General features: G+C 36.8%; 2 protein-coding genes across 2 annotated transcripts in view; one reads left to right on the forward strand and one right to left on the reverse strand.

Annotated features, from left to right (window-relative positions):
- LOC111940938 (uncharacterized) overlaps positions 1-16,735 on the forward strand; it is a 776,486-nt gene that overhangs the window by 240,653 nt on the left and 519,098 nt on the right. The gene's annotated exons all lie outside the window — the stretch shown is intronic.
- The window catches only part of ST8SIA4 (ST8 alpha-N-acetyl-neuraminide alpha-2,8-sialyltransferase 4), a 50,658-nt gene that overhangs the window by 27,713 nt on the left and 6,210 nt on the right, over positions 1-16,735 (reverse strand). Inside the window, exon 3 of the mRNA XM_086868752.1 lies at positions 8,191-8,448. Coding sequence (XP_086724878.1) covers positions 8,191-8,448 — 258 coding nt within the window. The remainder of the gene's footprint in view (positions 1-8,190; positions 8,449-16,735) is intronic.

Below are 16,735 nucleotides of genomic sequence, written 5' to 3' on the forward strand. Positions count from 1 at the left end.
AAAATAAGTCAGCATTACTTAACATCAACTGATGACCTAGTCCTGTCTGACAAAACTAATTACCCAGAAAATAATTTTCATTATGTAATTATCAGGTTAAGAAGTGGTCCTACCTTCTTCAGAAATATGTTCTGAAGATTATAAAGCAAGTATATTCCTAGGAGATAAAGAAGTCCAAATTTCTGATAACATGTGGGCATATGTAGGCAAAGACATTTACATTCTTCATTATCTTTATACATCTATTTCACAAACCATCTGCAAACCTGCATTTCAGCCTTCTAAGAGTAGTATCTTCTAGAAAACGGTAGTTAGAGCATGAGAAAAATTCATACTGATTTTAATACTGGCTTTGTAAGTTATGCATGAACTTAAAACCTGCCATTATTATACGTTTTTCAAACTCTTAAAATCTCTAAGTTTACAGAGGCATCTAGCTTACACCAATACTATGTACTATGTACAACCATGATACTAAAAGGCAAATACATCTATAAAGTATTCCCAGTAAAAGCACAGGGGCTCCCTCACAAGAACTTTTAGTGTGATAAAAGATTTTCAACTGAAAAACACACTGCAATGCTGTCACTAAAAAGAGCTCTAGGATAAAAGGGAAAAATTAGATAATGTCTGAAATACCACGTAGCATTTGAGCATGCGTAAAACAACTGAGCTACTAAGACAAGCAGACCAAGAAGTCTCAGTGACTGAAAACCTGTTTGTTCCAAAACCACCTGTTGCATGTATTAGTCACACTGGGCTACATTAAGAAAAAGCGTGGGGAAAAAACTTCTAAGGGCTGTAGTTGTATGCCATGAGGAAAAAAATGAAGAATGGAGTAGGTGCTTCTACACCACACTTTCCCCAAACTGGGTGATCACCCCTGGGTTTGCTATGCCATCGAACACCCAGAACATACACAGTCTTTTAGAGAGCAGAGCTTAACAAAGAAAATAATGCAATCAAAATCACTAAAGTATGCTCAAATGAGAAGTCAGTTATTCCACAGAGATTCAGTTCAATTTGTTTTGTCACTAGTAAGTATACAGGTCATGTGTATGTATACAAAGGTCCAGTCCATGGTATTCATAGACCACATTTCAAGTCAATTTTAAATAAAAGCCATTAAAATTCCCTTGAGTAAAATGGTTATCATTTCCATTTTATCTGGCATTGAGAACCAAAAGAATATTCTACCTATAGTAGAATAATGCAAGAAATGGCCATGAATCTGTACTTCTTAATCCTCTAGCAAGTGGTGGACTTGAGGTTTACAAGTTGAAATAAATACTTTAAAACACTATAAAGCCATGGGAGAGAAGTGCTTTATACTGATGCTTTGGTTCATTAATATCTTCTCTTTGTAGACCAAAGCGAAAAATACCAGTCACACAGTAATAACTGCATACATTTCGAGAAGACAAAAAATGAAAATCAGATTGTTGCCGGCAGACATATTAAACCTTTTTGAAACATAAGATGTTACACCTAGATTAGTGTCAGTAACATACACTCCCTCCTGAGTAGCCTGCAAGGTTTCACATCCAGATTCATATCCAAATTCTTGTAAGAATCAAAACTGTAATCTTGAATTCAGTAACTCTCGCCATTTTTAAGATGTAATTGGACATGAAAGAAAAATTAAGTTTTGAGCAAGTAGGAGAGGAAAAAAAGAGCTGAAGACTGAAGAGAACCTCACAGCTGGACTACACTCAATCTACATGCAAGAAGCACATTGCCCTAATACTTGTGTGTATATAGCACATCTTCTCCTCTGATTCTCCAAATAAAGGTGTGCAGCAGTGCTGTGGTAACCTTCACACATGCCCAAAAAAGAGAAATTAAAAAAAAATAAAATAAAATAAAAACCATGCATGAACTTCCTATTTCCGCAACAAATTTAATTAATAGTTATGTGCATGGATTCTCACATGTTCTGCATACTTCTTTGGTTACTGAAAAAACTAAAGTTGCTTCAAATTAACTTCATAGGAACCTGAATTAATAATGAATCCCCTAACATACCTAATTCATCTCAGTCCTCATCCATGGCACAACAGAGGATGTCTCATAAGTGCAACAAGGTTAGATGCTCAGGTACAGCTTTGCAGATTCTATTCACATACAACAATTAATGAGGGCTTTTTAGTATGTGCCATGTAAAACATTGCCTTGATACATCCCTTAACTATACAAGTTCACAAAAACAATGAACTTATGCCTTCAGTATGACGATGGTTTTTGTAAAATCACCTGCTGATAAACATCATTAATTCCTGTTGCCCAGATTTGAACTTATACTTGTAACCAACAGATTCTTTCTTCCCAGCATCTGCCTTAACACCAGTGATTGAAATCCAAGTTATCATCAATCAACACAGCATAGTGGAGGGTCAGAAAAAGTCTAAGTGACATTCTAGAAAGAGCTGCAAAACACATTACTTACATCTTTATTGGGTGTCCTGCTGCAAAATGACACATGGATTAGTTTTGCTGATCTTTCCACTACTATTCCTTTGACAACAAAATAAAGCAATGAATTTTTATATCACTGAAAGTTTCTGCATATATAAAAAAAATTAAAAAACCTCACAAAAACTACAGCAGTGAAATATTGAAAATTATATTTTAATGCATGAAAACTAAGAAATTGAACTTAGCAGTATCCTGAACACCCGCACCTCTGCCTTTTTATGTGAAAATACCATCTATAAAGAGTATATTCTATAGGACAATTATGAAGTTCCACACAATTCTTATAATTATGATACAGATTTTTTTAAAAAAAAATCTGCAACATTATGAGGACAGAAATAGTTTAAAAAAAAATTATTACCTTTGCAATAAATTCAGAAAAAAATATGATTTCCATTGTTTTGGAGGAGCACTTTGGAATTGTCAGAATAGAATGTAGAAAGCAGCAGCAGTTTGAACTTTCCAAAATGGAGAACAGCTAAAAAGGCTGTTAAGACATATATATATATGTGTGTGTGTGTGCGTGTATATATATATATGGACATATACACATGTATATATGTAAAAGTCACTTTTTACTGGTATTTCCTGAGTGTTCCAGTTTCTGTCCTTAAATATCCTCCTAAATCACCTCCTTAAAGACTAATTTCTTTAAAAAAAAAACAACCCTAAGATGTGGCTACATGAGTCAATCCTTCTCCAAGGCTCTCCTAAGGTGGAGACCACCCACACCTGGCTAACTGGAACAACCCCACCTGTGCTCCCCTTTCTCAGACACTCAAATCCCTGAGCAAGAAGATTGGAAGATGATGGCTTTCCTCTGCTTTCATTCAATGTTTCAGTATAGTGTGACAAGTTTAAGGAAAAAACAGAAGGCAAAAATAGAGCTGCCACATTTGATATCTGAAAAGGGTCTAATGAGCTAATCATGATGTACTCAGATGTTATTTTCAGAGGAAGACTCATACTTTAAAATATGTGTGTTAAATTGGCAACTTTGCTTTCAACAAATCTGCTGGCTCCAAGGACTTAGCTCTACTCAGCATGGTGGCCACAGTCCAAGCAAGGTATACTAAAAAAAATATTTGGACATAAAAGCTGATATGAATTACAAAAAACAAGTTCCAGAATATTGGTAAATTGATATACTAAATATCTTTTAGATATTTACTAATTTTTTTTTATAGCACCTGAAGGAACAACACACATTAATGAAGTTTCTACTCATTTGTTATGATTAATTTAAATTGCTCTCCTGAAAAAAGATAACACACTTTCATGGTATGATTAGGTCTGTCCTTTTCTTCTGCCTGGCCCTATCTGCTGTCTTCTGCTCATACCACACATGATGTTTGCTTCACAATTGCTCACAAAAATCAATACACTAGGGAGGAAGTCAAAACAGGTTATCCTCACCTTCATACAGGGCAAACCAAGATATCTGTGAAACAATGCATTCTCTCCTCTCAAAAGGGAACACCCCCCCCTCCCCCTCAAAAAAGGAAAAATTACAAGCTTTTTCATGTCAACTTTACTAACCAAAAGGTTTAACTTGACCAAGTTAAAAAACAAAAGTCCAGTAGTAGAAGTTCCAGTATTCTTGAAAAATAGAGCTGCATTTGCCCAGCAAAATTTTATGACTAGTGATGGCAAAAACATACGTTTCATTCCTAAATGCTGGCAGAGTCACCAAGAAAAAACTCCTATGGGAAAAGAAGAGTGGTAACATATAAACTTGGTACTTCAATACAAAGAAAGAAGAAACTAATATCTTCCTATGCCTGTTCCTTGTCAGAGCAGCCCTGACATACTGGAAAGCTTCACTTAATTCTCCATACAGTCCAGCTGAAATGAAATGGTGGACAGAAATGGTATCCTCACAAAAAAGCCACAATATATTTACTACAGTTTGTTTGAGTGGTTGGTTTTAACCAAATAACTCCAAAACTGAACTTGGCCTCTGCTTTTGAATAGGTCTCATCACAAACGTCAAATTAAATTCCTTTAAAAATAAATAAAAACTACTTATTCTGATTTTTACTATTGTTCAAATTCTAAATGCAAAGCTGAACTACCTGGTACGTGTTGGCTTCCAGAAGTAATTCCAAGTTATTATTTGGCAATGCTTAATTTGCTTAAGGTGCTTTTACACCTGTCCAAAATACAGCTGCATTTCTCAGAAAGTCCAATGTAAGGACTGCATTTCAAAATACACCACTTAATATAATAATTTCATCTGATCTGTAAGATACAACCGCTACCTGGCTTGGTATTTTCAGCATGATAAAGCGCAGACAGTGTAGGAATAAGATATATCTAATCAGATATTCTGTAATGCTTCATACTCTCTCTGGCTATAGCATCAGAATGCAGCACACTTAAGCTCAGCACTAGAAGAGAAGCACATAGATCAATAGCCCCTAATGGGGTAAAAAGGCAAGGTACACCGAAACAGAAAATAGTTCATCGTCATCACCGTTTGAGATCTTTCTAATAGCAAAGTCTCCCTGCTTCCCATTTTAATTAGATGGACCACATTTTCTACTGCCAAAATACGCATGACTTCGCTAACCTCATGAAACTTCTGTGTGTTTGTCCATTATTATTAACACCTTCACATTACCTTTATAGGATATTATCATCCCGCAAACACTGTTGGATATCTGTTGTGACCTCTTCATTGTCACAGACCTTCATTGTCAGTTTTATCATTAAATTAATGGTATTGCTGCTCCTCTAAGAAACAACTCTCAGAGAAACAGTTTTCCTTCAGATTTCACCTCTCTCCCCCGCATAAATACAATCAAAATCATGGGAATATATTTAACCAGAATAGTAATAGTAAATACTAGTCACAGCATATAGGCATAATGCACTTGGCATCAGAGGATTCTACAAAAATGTCCTTCATCCACATATACACTTGGATACATTCAGTAACTCCTTTCAAGAATACCATCATACTGCACCTAAGTGAGGACACTTCCAGAGAGGTCAGATAAAACTGAAAACATTAGCAGACATATCACCATGTGTCAAGGTACATCTTAATACCAGAATCCTAACAGCAATATAAGTAAGTGCTTATGAAGCACTCCAGAACGTCATAATTACACCATGTGATTACATATCACATGATGTACAACTTTTCTAAACAGAAGATGAGGAATATAGGAAACTAACTCTGATGAATCCCCTGGTTTTTTCTTTAACTTCAGTTGCAAACAAATTCCTTGCTATTTAAACAGATGCTATATAACTGTACATGCATATAGACTTAAATAAAAAATACCATATACTTGAAATTATAATATGCAAATTCTAAAACATTTTAACTTTCATTTGTAAATTAAAAAAATATTAAAAAAAAATCACTGCATTGAAACTCCCTATAGGCAGCAGGGCCAAGCATGTCATTCCCAAAACATTAGAGATTATGAATCACTGTATTGTCAGATCCACTAGCTGTTACACAGATCACTTTAATTTTCATAGATCATGAGAGCTGTTTCATGGAACCATAAAATGGTTTAGGTTGAAAGGGGGCCTTAAAGATTATCTAGTTCTAAATCCCCCACCATGGTCAGGGACAACTTTCACTAAACCAGGTTGCTCAGTGCCCCATCCAACCTGGTCATGAACACTTCCAGGGATGGGACATGCACAGCTTCTCTGGGCAACTTGTTCCAGAGTTCCTCGCCATCTTCACAGAACGCCCACATCTCACCAGCCTAAAGAACTGATTAGCAACAGTAAATTCTCACTGTTCCTATTAATCTTCATCAAGTCTTTAGAGTATTATCTTTCCTCCATGTAGCTGAGTTAGTTAAAATCTCCTACCCGATATCATCACCTGGCTTCATGGCTAGTTAAAACAAGTGGAAGAGCATGGGGATGACTGCGAAGAAATTCAGCACATGATTTAAAATAAAGTATGTACCTTGCCTTCTCTACAAAAAATTTAATCTAAAAAATCTAGCATCTTAACTTTTCTGTAGTTCTGTGTCCTGGAATGACGTTATTGTACCCCTTATTGCCTGCTTTGTGCCCAAAAATGGGTCCTATGGCTTTAAGGTAAGCCCAGAGAGAGAGGAAGAGGAAAGAGAAGCGATACAATTTTTTCACCGCCTGTGTTTAAAAACAGAGATAAAACTCTCAGTTTCTCCCAACTCTCAGCTTTTTCTCTCCAGAAAAAGGAAACTGAGTAGCCTCTTTGCTTTTTAAGATAGCTTTTTGTTTGTTAACTGAAGCAGAAGATTTTCCTGGAACTGTACTCTTCTCCAATCCAGAACACTGAAATTTCGCCCAGGGGCCCCCCACGCTGTATTGTGGCCCAGAGGCCAGCTCCAGACTTGGAAAATGACTGAACCACACCTACAGAAAAAACCCTCAATCTCTTCAAAGCAAAAAAAAGTAGTATCATTTAACGTTATTAGTTTTCTTCATACCTGAAAACAACTTGCTTGTTAAATAATTTTTTCACTTTCTCCAAGAAAAATCCTTTCTAACCTGTAAGACCCCATAAAAAAAGAAGTTGCTAAAATCTGCTCTTCATTAAAACAAATGCCCTTTCAGAAGGTTTCCTCGTAAATTTGTCCAAAAACCAAGACATCCTGTTAAAAAGATCACATTTAATCTCAGAGAGAGTACAAAAGCATGCCATAGGCTAAATGCAGTTTAAAACTGTGGTAATTACTATTGGATTTATTCTGAAGTAATAAGGATGTTAATTTGAGTAACTAGTGGTACAAGTAAAACTAATATGGAAAATGAAAGAGAAGTGTGTTACTGCTTCAGCTGCAACTTGTTAAAATAACTTTCAAATTAAATACAAAACTCATGCATATTCCTCTTTTATTTATGCACAGAAAAACTGTTATTTTTCTTTCCCATTTAATTTTATTCATTCTTTTTACTACTTATTGTCACCATCATTGTTAAAGGTGAAAAAAAAAAAAGCAAATAATTCACAAGGACTACTATTTCTATATTGCTTTGTGTCACAACCCTCCTGTTTTCTGCCCTTTTAACCTTCTCAAACTAAATCAATTGAAACTTTGCTTCAGCAAAATTACCCATCTCTTGTTCAGCATTTTCTACATAATGACAAGATGTCAAATGAGGTCGGTCAGCTTTGACATGACACATGAAATCCAAAGGCCCTCTACTGTGTGTGTTTGCAGAATGAATAAGAAGTGAAACATACCATTTTTTCCCCCAAACTGCAAGAACAGATTCTTAAACCAACATAAACGAATATAATAGGATGACTTCCAACTACCTCAGCAGCAACCTGGGTTAACATCAATACACCACATTGAAATTTTACTACATACTACACAAAAGTAATGTAGTAATTTAAAAAAGGCCATCTGTGCTGACCAAAAACTATGAAAGAGTATTTTTAAAAGAGAAACTATTTTGCATTTATTCTACCAAGACCTCAATAAGAATAATTCTGTCTGGAATAAGAACAGCAAAAAGCAAAATTAAGTAATGCAAATCTTTCTCACTTGTTTTATTTTCACTGTAAAAATAATCTTCTTGTCAATAATATAGGCATGAATTTAAATTTTTGGAATCACATGTTGATGGATATTGTTTCAGATTAATTTCAAATAATGCCTGTAATACATACCTCAGATCAAAACATTTCTCCCAAGTTTTCTCCAAGAAACATAGGCTGCATATATTCAACAGCAGATAAAAACCCACCTTATTATGAAATCATGGCTATCAATCTCTTTTCCACAACCACTCTTCAGAAGGATGCCAGAATTCCCAACAACTGCACAGGTTTTAAATCGGCGATTTTTCATCGGGGAAACTTCAGGGAGAAGGCTGTGCAAATCCTGAGAAATGTTTAGAGTGCGACGTCTGTCCAGTACGTAATGAATTACATCTCCTGGCTTGAAGTTGCTTTTGACCACCGAGACATCTCTTTCTGCATCCAAGAACTGAAGAATATTCTTCCTGCATTGACAGGAAAAGGCAGAGGTAAAACCCAACACTTCCTCCTCGAATGGAGTTTATCTAACAGCAATACAGACTATACAAAGTGTACAACATAAAGCAGAGGGTAGCCAGTGTCAGTCCTGCCAGGGTAACTTCCCATGCCCTAGGATGGAGCTGGAGCAAAGCTTTTATGGAGTTCACACCGTGGTTGCAATCTAACACAAAAACACTACAGAACTAGAGGTTAATGACACAAAGGCAGAGAGACACAAAGGAAAAAAGTAACTGAAAATTTGAAGGCATACTGTGCTTGAGTATCTTCAAAAATTTTGGAATTATGATATTTTTAAAACCAAATTTAAATACATGAAGTATTTGTGATCAGGAAATGTAATCTCTTACAAATCTGCCTGCCTCAGGAATGGCCATATTTTCTTATAGATTCCTATTTCACCATAAAAGTAATATATTCAGTTTAGAATAAACTTCCTCCTAATTAACAGAAGTTTAGCTAAGGCAATCCTAATTAACTTGATATGAGAACACACCCAGTCTTTTGTACCAATTTAAACAAAATCAGCTTAAAACATCTTGCAAATGAAACAACTGCAGCTCAGGGTCCAGATAAGCTGTTAGCTGAACTCAAATTCTCCTACAAACTCATCAATTCACTTTTCAACATTTATCATATTTTATGCAAATAACTGTTTAAACTATTAGACAGGTTTAGACACCCATGACCAAATATGAGGGTTTAAAAAACCGCCATGTATTAAGTGAAGTTGAACAGCTGAATATTCCCAGCCCCAAGCAAGCAACTGATAAAGAATGTTTGCTTCTGTATCAGCTGAAAAGTGAACTCATGCTTTCTGCTCATGGGGTCACCAGGATCTTCTGCCTAGGTGAAGGTAAAGCACCTCAACCTTGCCTCTACTTGCAAAAGTTTCCAGTGCTGATGGGAAAGAAGACTTCACCCTGCTTTTGGTGTTGAAGAATGCTGAGACCAGCCTGACGCATCACGCCCAAAGTTAAACACTCAATTCTGTGTAGAACAGTCCTTAATAGATACTGGCACTGGTGAGGATTCAGCACAGCTCCTGATAATGGAACCAACAAGGGACATTACTGGTGACTGATGTAAAGCTGCTGAGCTGACTGTCAATCACTTTGTAATACAAAATAATACAAAAGCCAGGGACCCTTTCCTAATGGCAGAGAATTCTGACACACTCCTCCTTGGCTGGAATGTGTGTGCAGCTTCCTTCCCTGACTGGGAATCCCTTTCAAGGTTACAACTTAAAGCTGACTAAAAGAGACTTGCCCATGGTCACTGGTATGGGGAAGTACCGTCAGTATCGACTTGATTATTTTGCTAGCTTTAAATACTGTGCTTCAGTATGGCTTCAGTAAACATTGCACTATACCAGAACTTATAACTGTAGCATGTATTAAATACAAATCTTTTAGTCTAATTATTATCATTACGATCATCAATAAATAATTTACTTTAATAACTTAAGTGTATTTGGTTTGCCATCCTTAATCTTGTGGGACAAAATTGCATAAAGGTTCAATTGCACTTGCACAATCCCTTAAACATAAACTGTTGACCAAGTCTGTGGTTAAGATTAGATCCAATCATACTTTGACTCCTCTCTGAGAAGGAGCTTAACATGCAAGGGGTATAGAAAACAAGTTCTGTACCTCATAACTCAGTGTGACAGATTCTCTAATAAACTCTCTCCAAAACTTCCATTCTGCCCATGACAAGGTGGGTACTGGGGTCCAAAAACTAGCAGATGTTCAGTATGTAGGCTCAGAAGAGATATTTAACGACTGCAATGTAATGACTAATGTATGCAATGACAAATACCTGCACTGGCAGTGTAGAGCAGTTTTCAGTACACCCTTGACATAAAAAGCTGAAAAAATCCCTAGGCCAGACCTGTGGGAGCCACTGATACCGCAGGACTAAAAGTGAGCAAAGGTTTACAAGCTTGTGTCCCTCTACGAAGCAGGTATTTTTGTGAAGAAAGATCACATCTGAAGCAAGCACAACATTCTTATGGACCAGACAGGGAGTGTTGAGTTGGGGCTTTTATTTTTAAATCTACCAGAAACTTTTGCCTCTGCAAGTCTAACAAGAAAAGAAGAAAAACAAAACATTATATTTTTCACTGTTGTCAGTAGGTAAGATGGAGTTTAAAACAAAATGGGTATTTTGTTGACTACAAGAATGTTATTTTTGCATATTAAGCTTTTAGAGACAAACTTCCCTAGAGCACAACCAAACAGGAAAAGATAACTAGAAATGTTCTTTGATCAGTTGCAACACTCAGTCACAGCCATAAAGGCAAAACAATTCCCCACATATTAAAAAGGATGGACTATAGAAACACCCATGCTCACTTTTGTTGCTGTCTCAAGAAAGAGGAATTTGTCTGAATCTTGGAACCAGCAACACAAAATACTCACCATAAAACTTATCTGAAAAGGCACAGGAGAAGTGAAACATAATAAAAAGTGTTTATAAGTAATTCCTGCTTCCTAAACTTGGAAAAAAAAAAAAAAAAGAAGAAAAAAAAAAAAAGGGAAAGAATATCTGGAATATGTTGGGCTGTTACAGCTGTCACATATGAAGGGAGCAGCATCAGAGCAAAGACAACTTATGCTGAGGCACATGAGGGACTCAGAAAAATAAAACAAGACAGAGAATCTTAAAATCCTGAGTGTAGCTTGTGGTAAGGCCAGGCAAGGTATTTCTGTAAAAGGAGGATGAAGACTTAGTTTTGGCTTTTAAATTGAATGGATTTTAAATCTCTGTGGGTTTGACAGCTTAACTTTGTGGGCACTCTGCAACAAATAGATCAGCTGATTGATTATTGATACAAAACAAAAAAGAGCAAGAAAGAAAGAGCTGCCCAATCTAGAAGTATTAAAAATTACTGCAATTATTCATTACACAGGGAGAGAGCTACTACAGCTGGGGCTATAAAGGACAATATGAATGCATCAAAAGCTACAAACATAATCAGCCAAGCTATCAGGAGACTCATTTCACATGAACTCTGTCTTGAGAAGGGATGACCACAAACAAGTCTCAAAACCTCAGAAAATTATGTGAAATGTACAGAAACTATATAACAAGCAAAATCACCTTATCTTCCATAATTCATTTGGCTGAGTGCATTCAAAGCTTATTTATCTATATGATCCTAGAAGTCCTCCAAAGAATTTCATGTGGACCTCAATTAGAATCAGATAATCGACCACTCATTTAACACAGCTGAAATTTCCAAAATGTGTAAGCAATCTATTTTTCAATAAAATGCTGAAACAGTCAGAAGTCACTACTCTTAGCATCTTCTCACATATTTAAAAATATTTTCTCATCTGAAGTTGTCATTAGCATATTTAGTTAAATGTGCACCCAGGTATTGCAATACGCAATAGAATCCTTGTATAAGAGATATGTAATAATGCTAACATTAGAATATTTTTACTGATTCATTTGCCTGTATCCAGGTTTCTTTTAATACTGAAAGTAGTATGATAAATAATGCAGAATCCATGTTATTGTTCTAAGTCCCTCTGTGCTACTGACTCACCCATACCATGGGGACACCAGTCCTTCCAATTTTCACATAAGTGCTAAGAGAAAAAAATATTACTGAGGGATATAACAAATACTGAGCATAAATACGAGTCTCTCAGTCACTCTTGATGCTGATTAATAATAACTTATTTAAACCTCTGTTCTGTCCCACAAAGAGCACTAAAAAATAGCACAATAAGGTTATTCTGATTAAACAGACATGACAAAATAATGACAAGTAAGAATTAATCCATTTCAGGCTGCGTATTAAATTCAAAAGTAAGCTCGGTTCCACCAAGGGAAAGAAGAGCAAGATTTTTAGCAAACCTTGAAGAATGGTGCTCTGCAACCCTAAGCTAAAATGTGTAAGCAAACAGTTTCATTTGAGGTTGTTCTTCAAGTTTTTAATGACAAATAGAACTGTATCAGGGTGTGATCTGAGCCATTTTATGGGTAGGTGAGACTAATTGTAGCCAAGCAGCTGCTTGGAACATGCTTAAATGACGCAAAAAAACCACAGTGTCATTATCTGTGGCTGACCTATGGTTTTTCTCTGATAAGCAAAGAGATCTCCATAATATTTAAGTACCAACTGAAACTCCTGGTTATCTGATGAGATCATGCAACAGCAAGGTCTCTGAATAGCCTGCCAAATGTTAATACTATTTACTGCTCTGGGGAAACATGGTGAGATTTTTCTCATGATGCATGTTTCTAGTTTTATTTTGTACTGTGGTCTTTGTACCACAAAACTATTATATAATCTCAAACTGTTCTTCATCTGCCTCTGAACTGTGTGAATGAACAACAGAAAATAGACCATGAGAAGACTTAACTTTTAAGATTACAAAAACATGTATATTTTTAGACATTCTCAAGAAAACTGAAATATGACCTCCGATGCTTTTTCTGGGAAAAATCATTTCTGTAGAGGAAGGGAGTGCCATAAATCACTGCTGTGGACTTGAGTGGACCCCAGGCGTGAGGGGAAGCCTCTGGAGTGCATCCTAAGTGCCCAGGAGGGATCACCAGCAATCCCATTATGGAACAGAGATGCACTAAGTGTTTAATTGTTCCTCTGAAGACCCACTTAAGATATGCCTTTATCTACATGTTCCCCAGCCCATGCTTATCTAATATGTTCCTAAAAATCCCTTGCGGTGGGGACTTGACACCCTCCCCACGCACCTCCATCACCTTCCCTGGCCTTACTGGAAGCACAGTATTCCTCAGACCTTTTCCACAGCAGCTGAGGATGCTTTGGTTCCTTATGCCTTCATTAGGACTACACCTTACTCTTAGCAATATCCTTAATTTACCTGAGGATAAAAAAACACTCAACTTTTTAAAAAAACTTCTATGCTGTAGATTTCTAATCCCTCCTCTTAATCTGCAGACTCTCTCAGACTGGCCTTCATAAACAACTCGACTTTCTAACCCTAGCAAGTCCTGACTCTGCTTTGCACTCTGCAGCTGGAAGGCAGAAGGTGGCTCTCAGCCTTCAGAATCACCAGGGATTGACTATGGCCTAGATAAAACTTTTTATTTTTTTGACAGCTAAATTAGTTTAATTAAAAACAACAGGAAATAACAAGCTCTATGGTAACAAAAGGTCACAACTTGCTCTTGTACATGACTAAAGCTCCAGCTCCTGTTGTTTTTTTTTGAGAAGGCAGTGGGGACCACAGATATTTGCACAGTTATGTGCTGGGTTTTACTTTACTCTAAAAGGAGGTTTTTAGAAAAGCTCTTCCAGGAAAGCAGCCTTTAGAATCATGGATAGTTTGTGTTGGAAGGGGACTTGAAAGATCATCTAGTTCAACCACTAATTTGTATTTGTTAGAAACATACATAACTGGAAACAGCCCTGGAAGAGTTCCTAGGAGCTCCCAGCTGATGGAGGCAACACAACCAGAAGTGCTGTAACATAAGAGAGTGGGCATGAAGAAGGATGAGGGCTTACAAACAGACAATGACTCAACTACTGCTTATCACAGGAAGGTCATCCATATACCAGCATTTCATGAAGATAAGCAAGGCAGAGTAAAATAGATTGGCAAGCAAAAATCCCCTGAGGTTTATTATGACTAAACCAGACCAGAGAACCCCAGCTTCCATGTCTTTGACATAAAAACAATTAGAAGGAAACAGTGCAAATGGCTTCCAAACATTGCTCCAAAAGCTTCAGAGCAATTGCAGTGCTCCACTGCTGGTTCTGTATTTACTGCTTGCACTTCAGGGACTTACCACAGCTGTTTCACACTAACTTGTAAGACAAAAATTGATAATAATCTGAACCTTTTGAAGGAGGAAGGTGGTTTTTTTTTTTAAGATGCTGCTGACATTTTGAACAAGAGAAGTTCTCTGTACACTTTTCTGACAGAAAATATTCTGTTAAATTGCAGAGATGAATACATTCCCAATGTACTTTTCAAAAATTTCTCCTTCCTGCAATTCATAACCACCTTATGCTTCTTTCTGCATAAATTAACATATTTATTTAAAAGTAAGTAGAAGAAAGTGACAGACATTGAACTGTGGTTCATTTCACACAGGTCACAGACAAGCTGTTGTCAGCCCTGTGTGCAAGGCCTCCCCATATAGGTTTGCACCCATCTCAGCCACATCCCTACTTTCTGAAAATACAGCCTTCATTACACATGAAGTCTCCTTACTTCCATAAGCCTAAGGAAAACCTCCACACTGCTACAGAGAGTAGAAAGGACGCAAGACATAAAACCATAGCAGGTGGTGGACTCTTCATGATTGAAATAATTCAGATAGAAAAGGGGAGCCAAGAAGGTGCTCCTCTCTTTGCCACAGGAATTATCAATTCTTCAAAGAAGTTGCCAGCAATGAGAAGGTATCAGTTGCAAAAATCACTCTCCCACTAAATCAGTCATTGTCAAGGCAGCACATTTCACAGTCTCAAGTAATTAGTAACACACTTAATTTCCACCTCAACCACAGAAAGTCTAGCTCTTTCTTCTTAAGCCTGCTTAGGATCTCCAAAGAGCTGCTGCCCTCCCGAGAGGGTTGCTACACTCCACAGGCTGCCTTCTCCGGCTTCAAAGTCCTAGACCATCAGAAACCCACTGGAAGATTTCCATCCTTTCATGGTTCCTGACAGAGAAGAGAATTACCACCCACTGACTCCTGTCTGAGCCTGGCCTTGCTGAAAATTCCTAAGGCCTTTGAGGCTGAAAAACACATCACTAACTTGAGCAAAAATAAAAGGGCCAGCGATGATGACCCTACAAAGTCAACAAAGCAATAGTGAAGTATAATATTCTAGATGCAATCAACAAGATTTGACACATCACTAACCAACAGTCCTTGCACAAAGCTAAAGTCACTATAATATACTTTCTACATTTGAAAATTGCTCAAGTGGGTGCCAAGCTGATGTACAACACAACACCATCTGTCATTTATGGGTGAGTATAAGTTTTATGAAATATCTTTATGATGCACACTAATGGCTTCACAAATTATTTCTCCACTGCTTGGAACTGAAAACATTTTATATATTATTCAACGGGCACTAGCTTGTATTTTGTTTCACTCTTACTGTTACTTCCTATGGTCAACCTCACACCACAAGACCACCAACCACTGTTCACGTTAACAGCTCCAATTATAGACTATGAATCATCTTCATGGTCTACACAGTGCATGTAACATGGAGAGCTGAGCAGTTAGTTAGACCACAAGAATACTGTATGACTTTGCTAGACACTTTTAAAGTTAGTCCTGATAGATGTATAGGTGTAAAGCTACAGCTAAAATGCTTCTTACTGCTGTACCATGGAAGAAAGGTGTATAGCAAACCATCTGTAAAAGTGAGAGAATGTACATGATTTAATCAGCATCAGACTGAAAGACATTTCAAGGAATTGCATGCAGCTTCCTCAATGAAAAGCACGCCTGATATCCCTCCCTCACCACTGAGTACCATAACTGAATATGCTATGCATGTCAGCAAAGAGGATTTCTGGAAAGACTATGCCTGGCACTTAGCACTGACTCCTTCTGTAGAGTTCATGTCAACTTTTGGCTCTAAGTCACATTAATCTAAAATAATTTTCTGGTTCACACCTACTTTCTGCCCTAGTGTTCCTCTGAAAACAAGACTGGCAATGTGGACTGCTAAATAACCTCAGCTTTATGCTCTCTATGGTACAGAAAATCTTACAGTGGAAGAATTACAGTGGAACCTCTACTTGCAGCACTTTAGCCAGTGTACAAGACACACTGTTTTCCTCATTCTAATGAGGCAAAAAAAAAAAAATCCTTCCCTGCAAAATATTTTAAAAAACCCTATATATAGAAGTGTTTCTTAAGTACACAATAGTAATTTATTAAATAAGAGAAATTTCCCCCTCTGGAAAACAATAAAGAAAAAAGTTACTTTGAAACTCATTAATTTAGCAGATTGAGATGACACACATGTATTAACAGGATGAAAAACACTAAAGCATTCTCCACTGCTTTACCTCTGAATAATGTATTTTAAATTTGGAACAGGTGTAAAATTGGCATAACCCAAGCTTAATTTTCTCTCTAAATTTTAACCAAGAGGTTATTTTAATATTTTTTCTAGTTTGTTGTTTCGCTGGAGCAGCAATATGTAAAGGTTTTAAATTGTTCTGAAATATGATACTCAATTTTTCAGTAAAATGACTGAGAATAGTTGTCTCTACTTATAGT

This window comes from Cyanistes caeruleus, chromosome Z, assembly GCF_971803275.1.
Source record: "Cyanistes caeruleus chromosome Z, bCyaCae1.hap1.1, whole genome shotgun sequence".
Lineage (NCBI taxonomy): Eukaryota > Metazoa > Chordata > Aves > Passeriformes > Paridae > Cyanistes > Cyanistes caeruleus.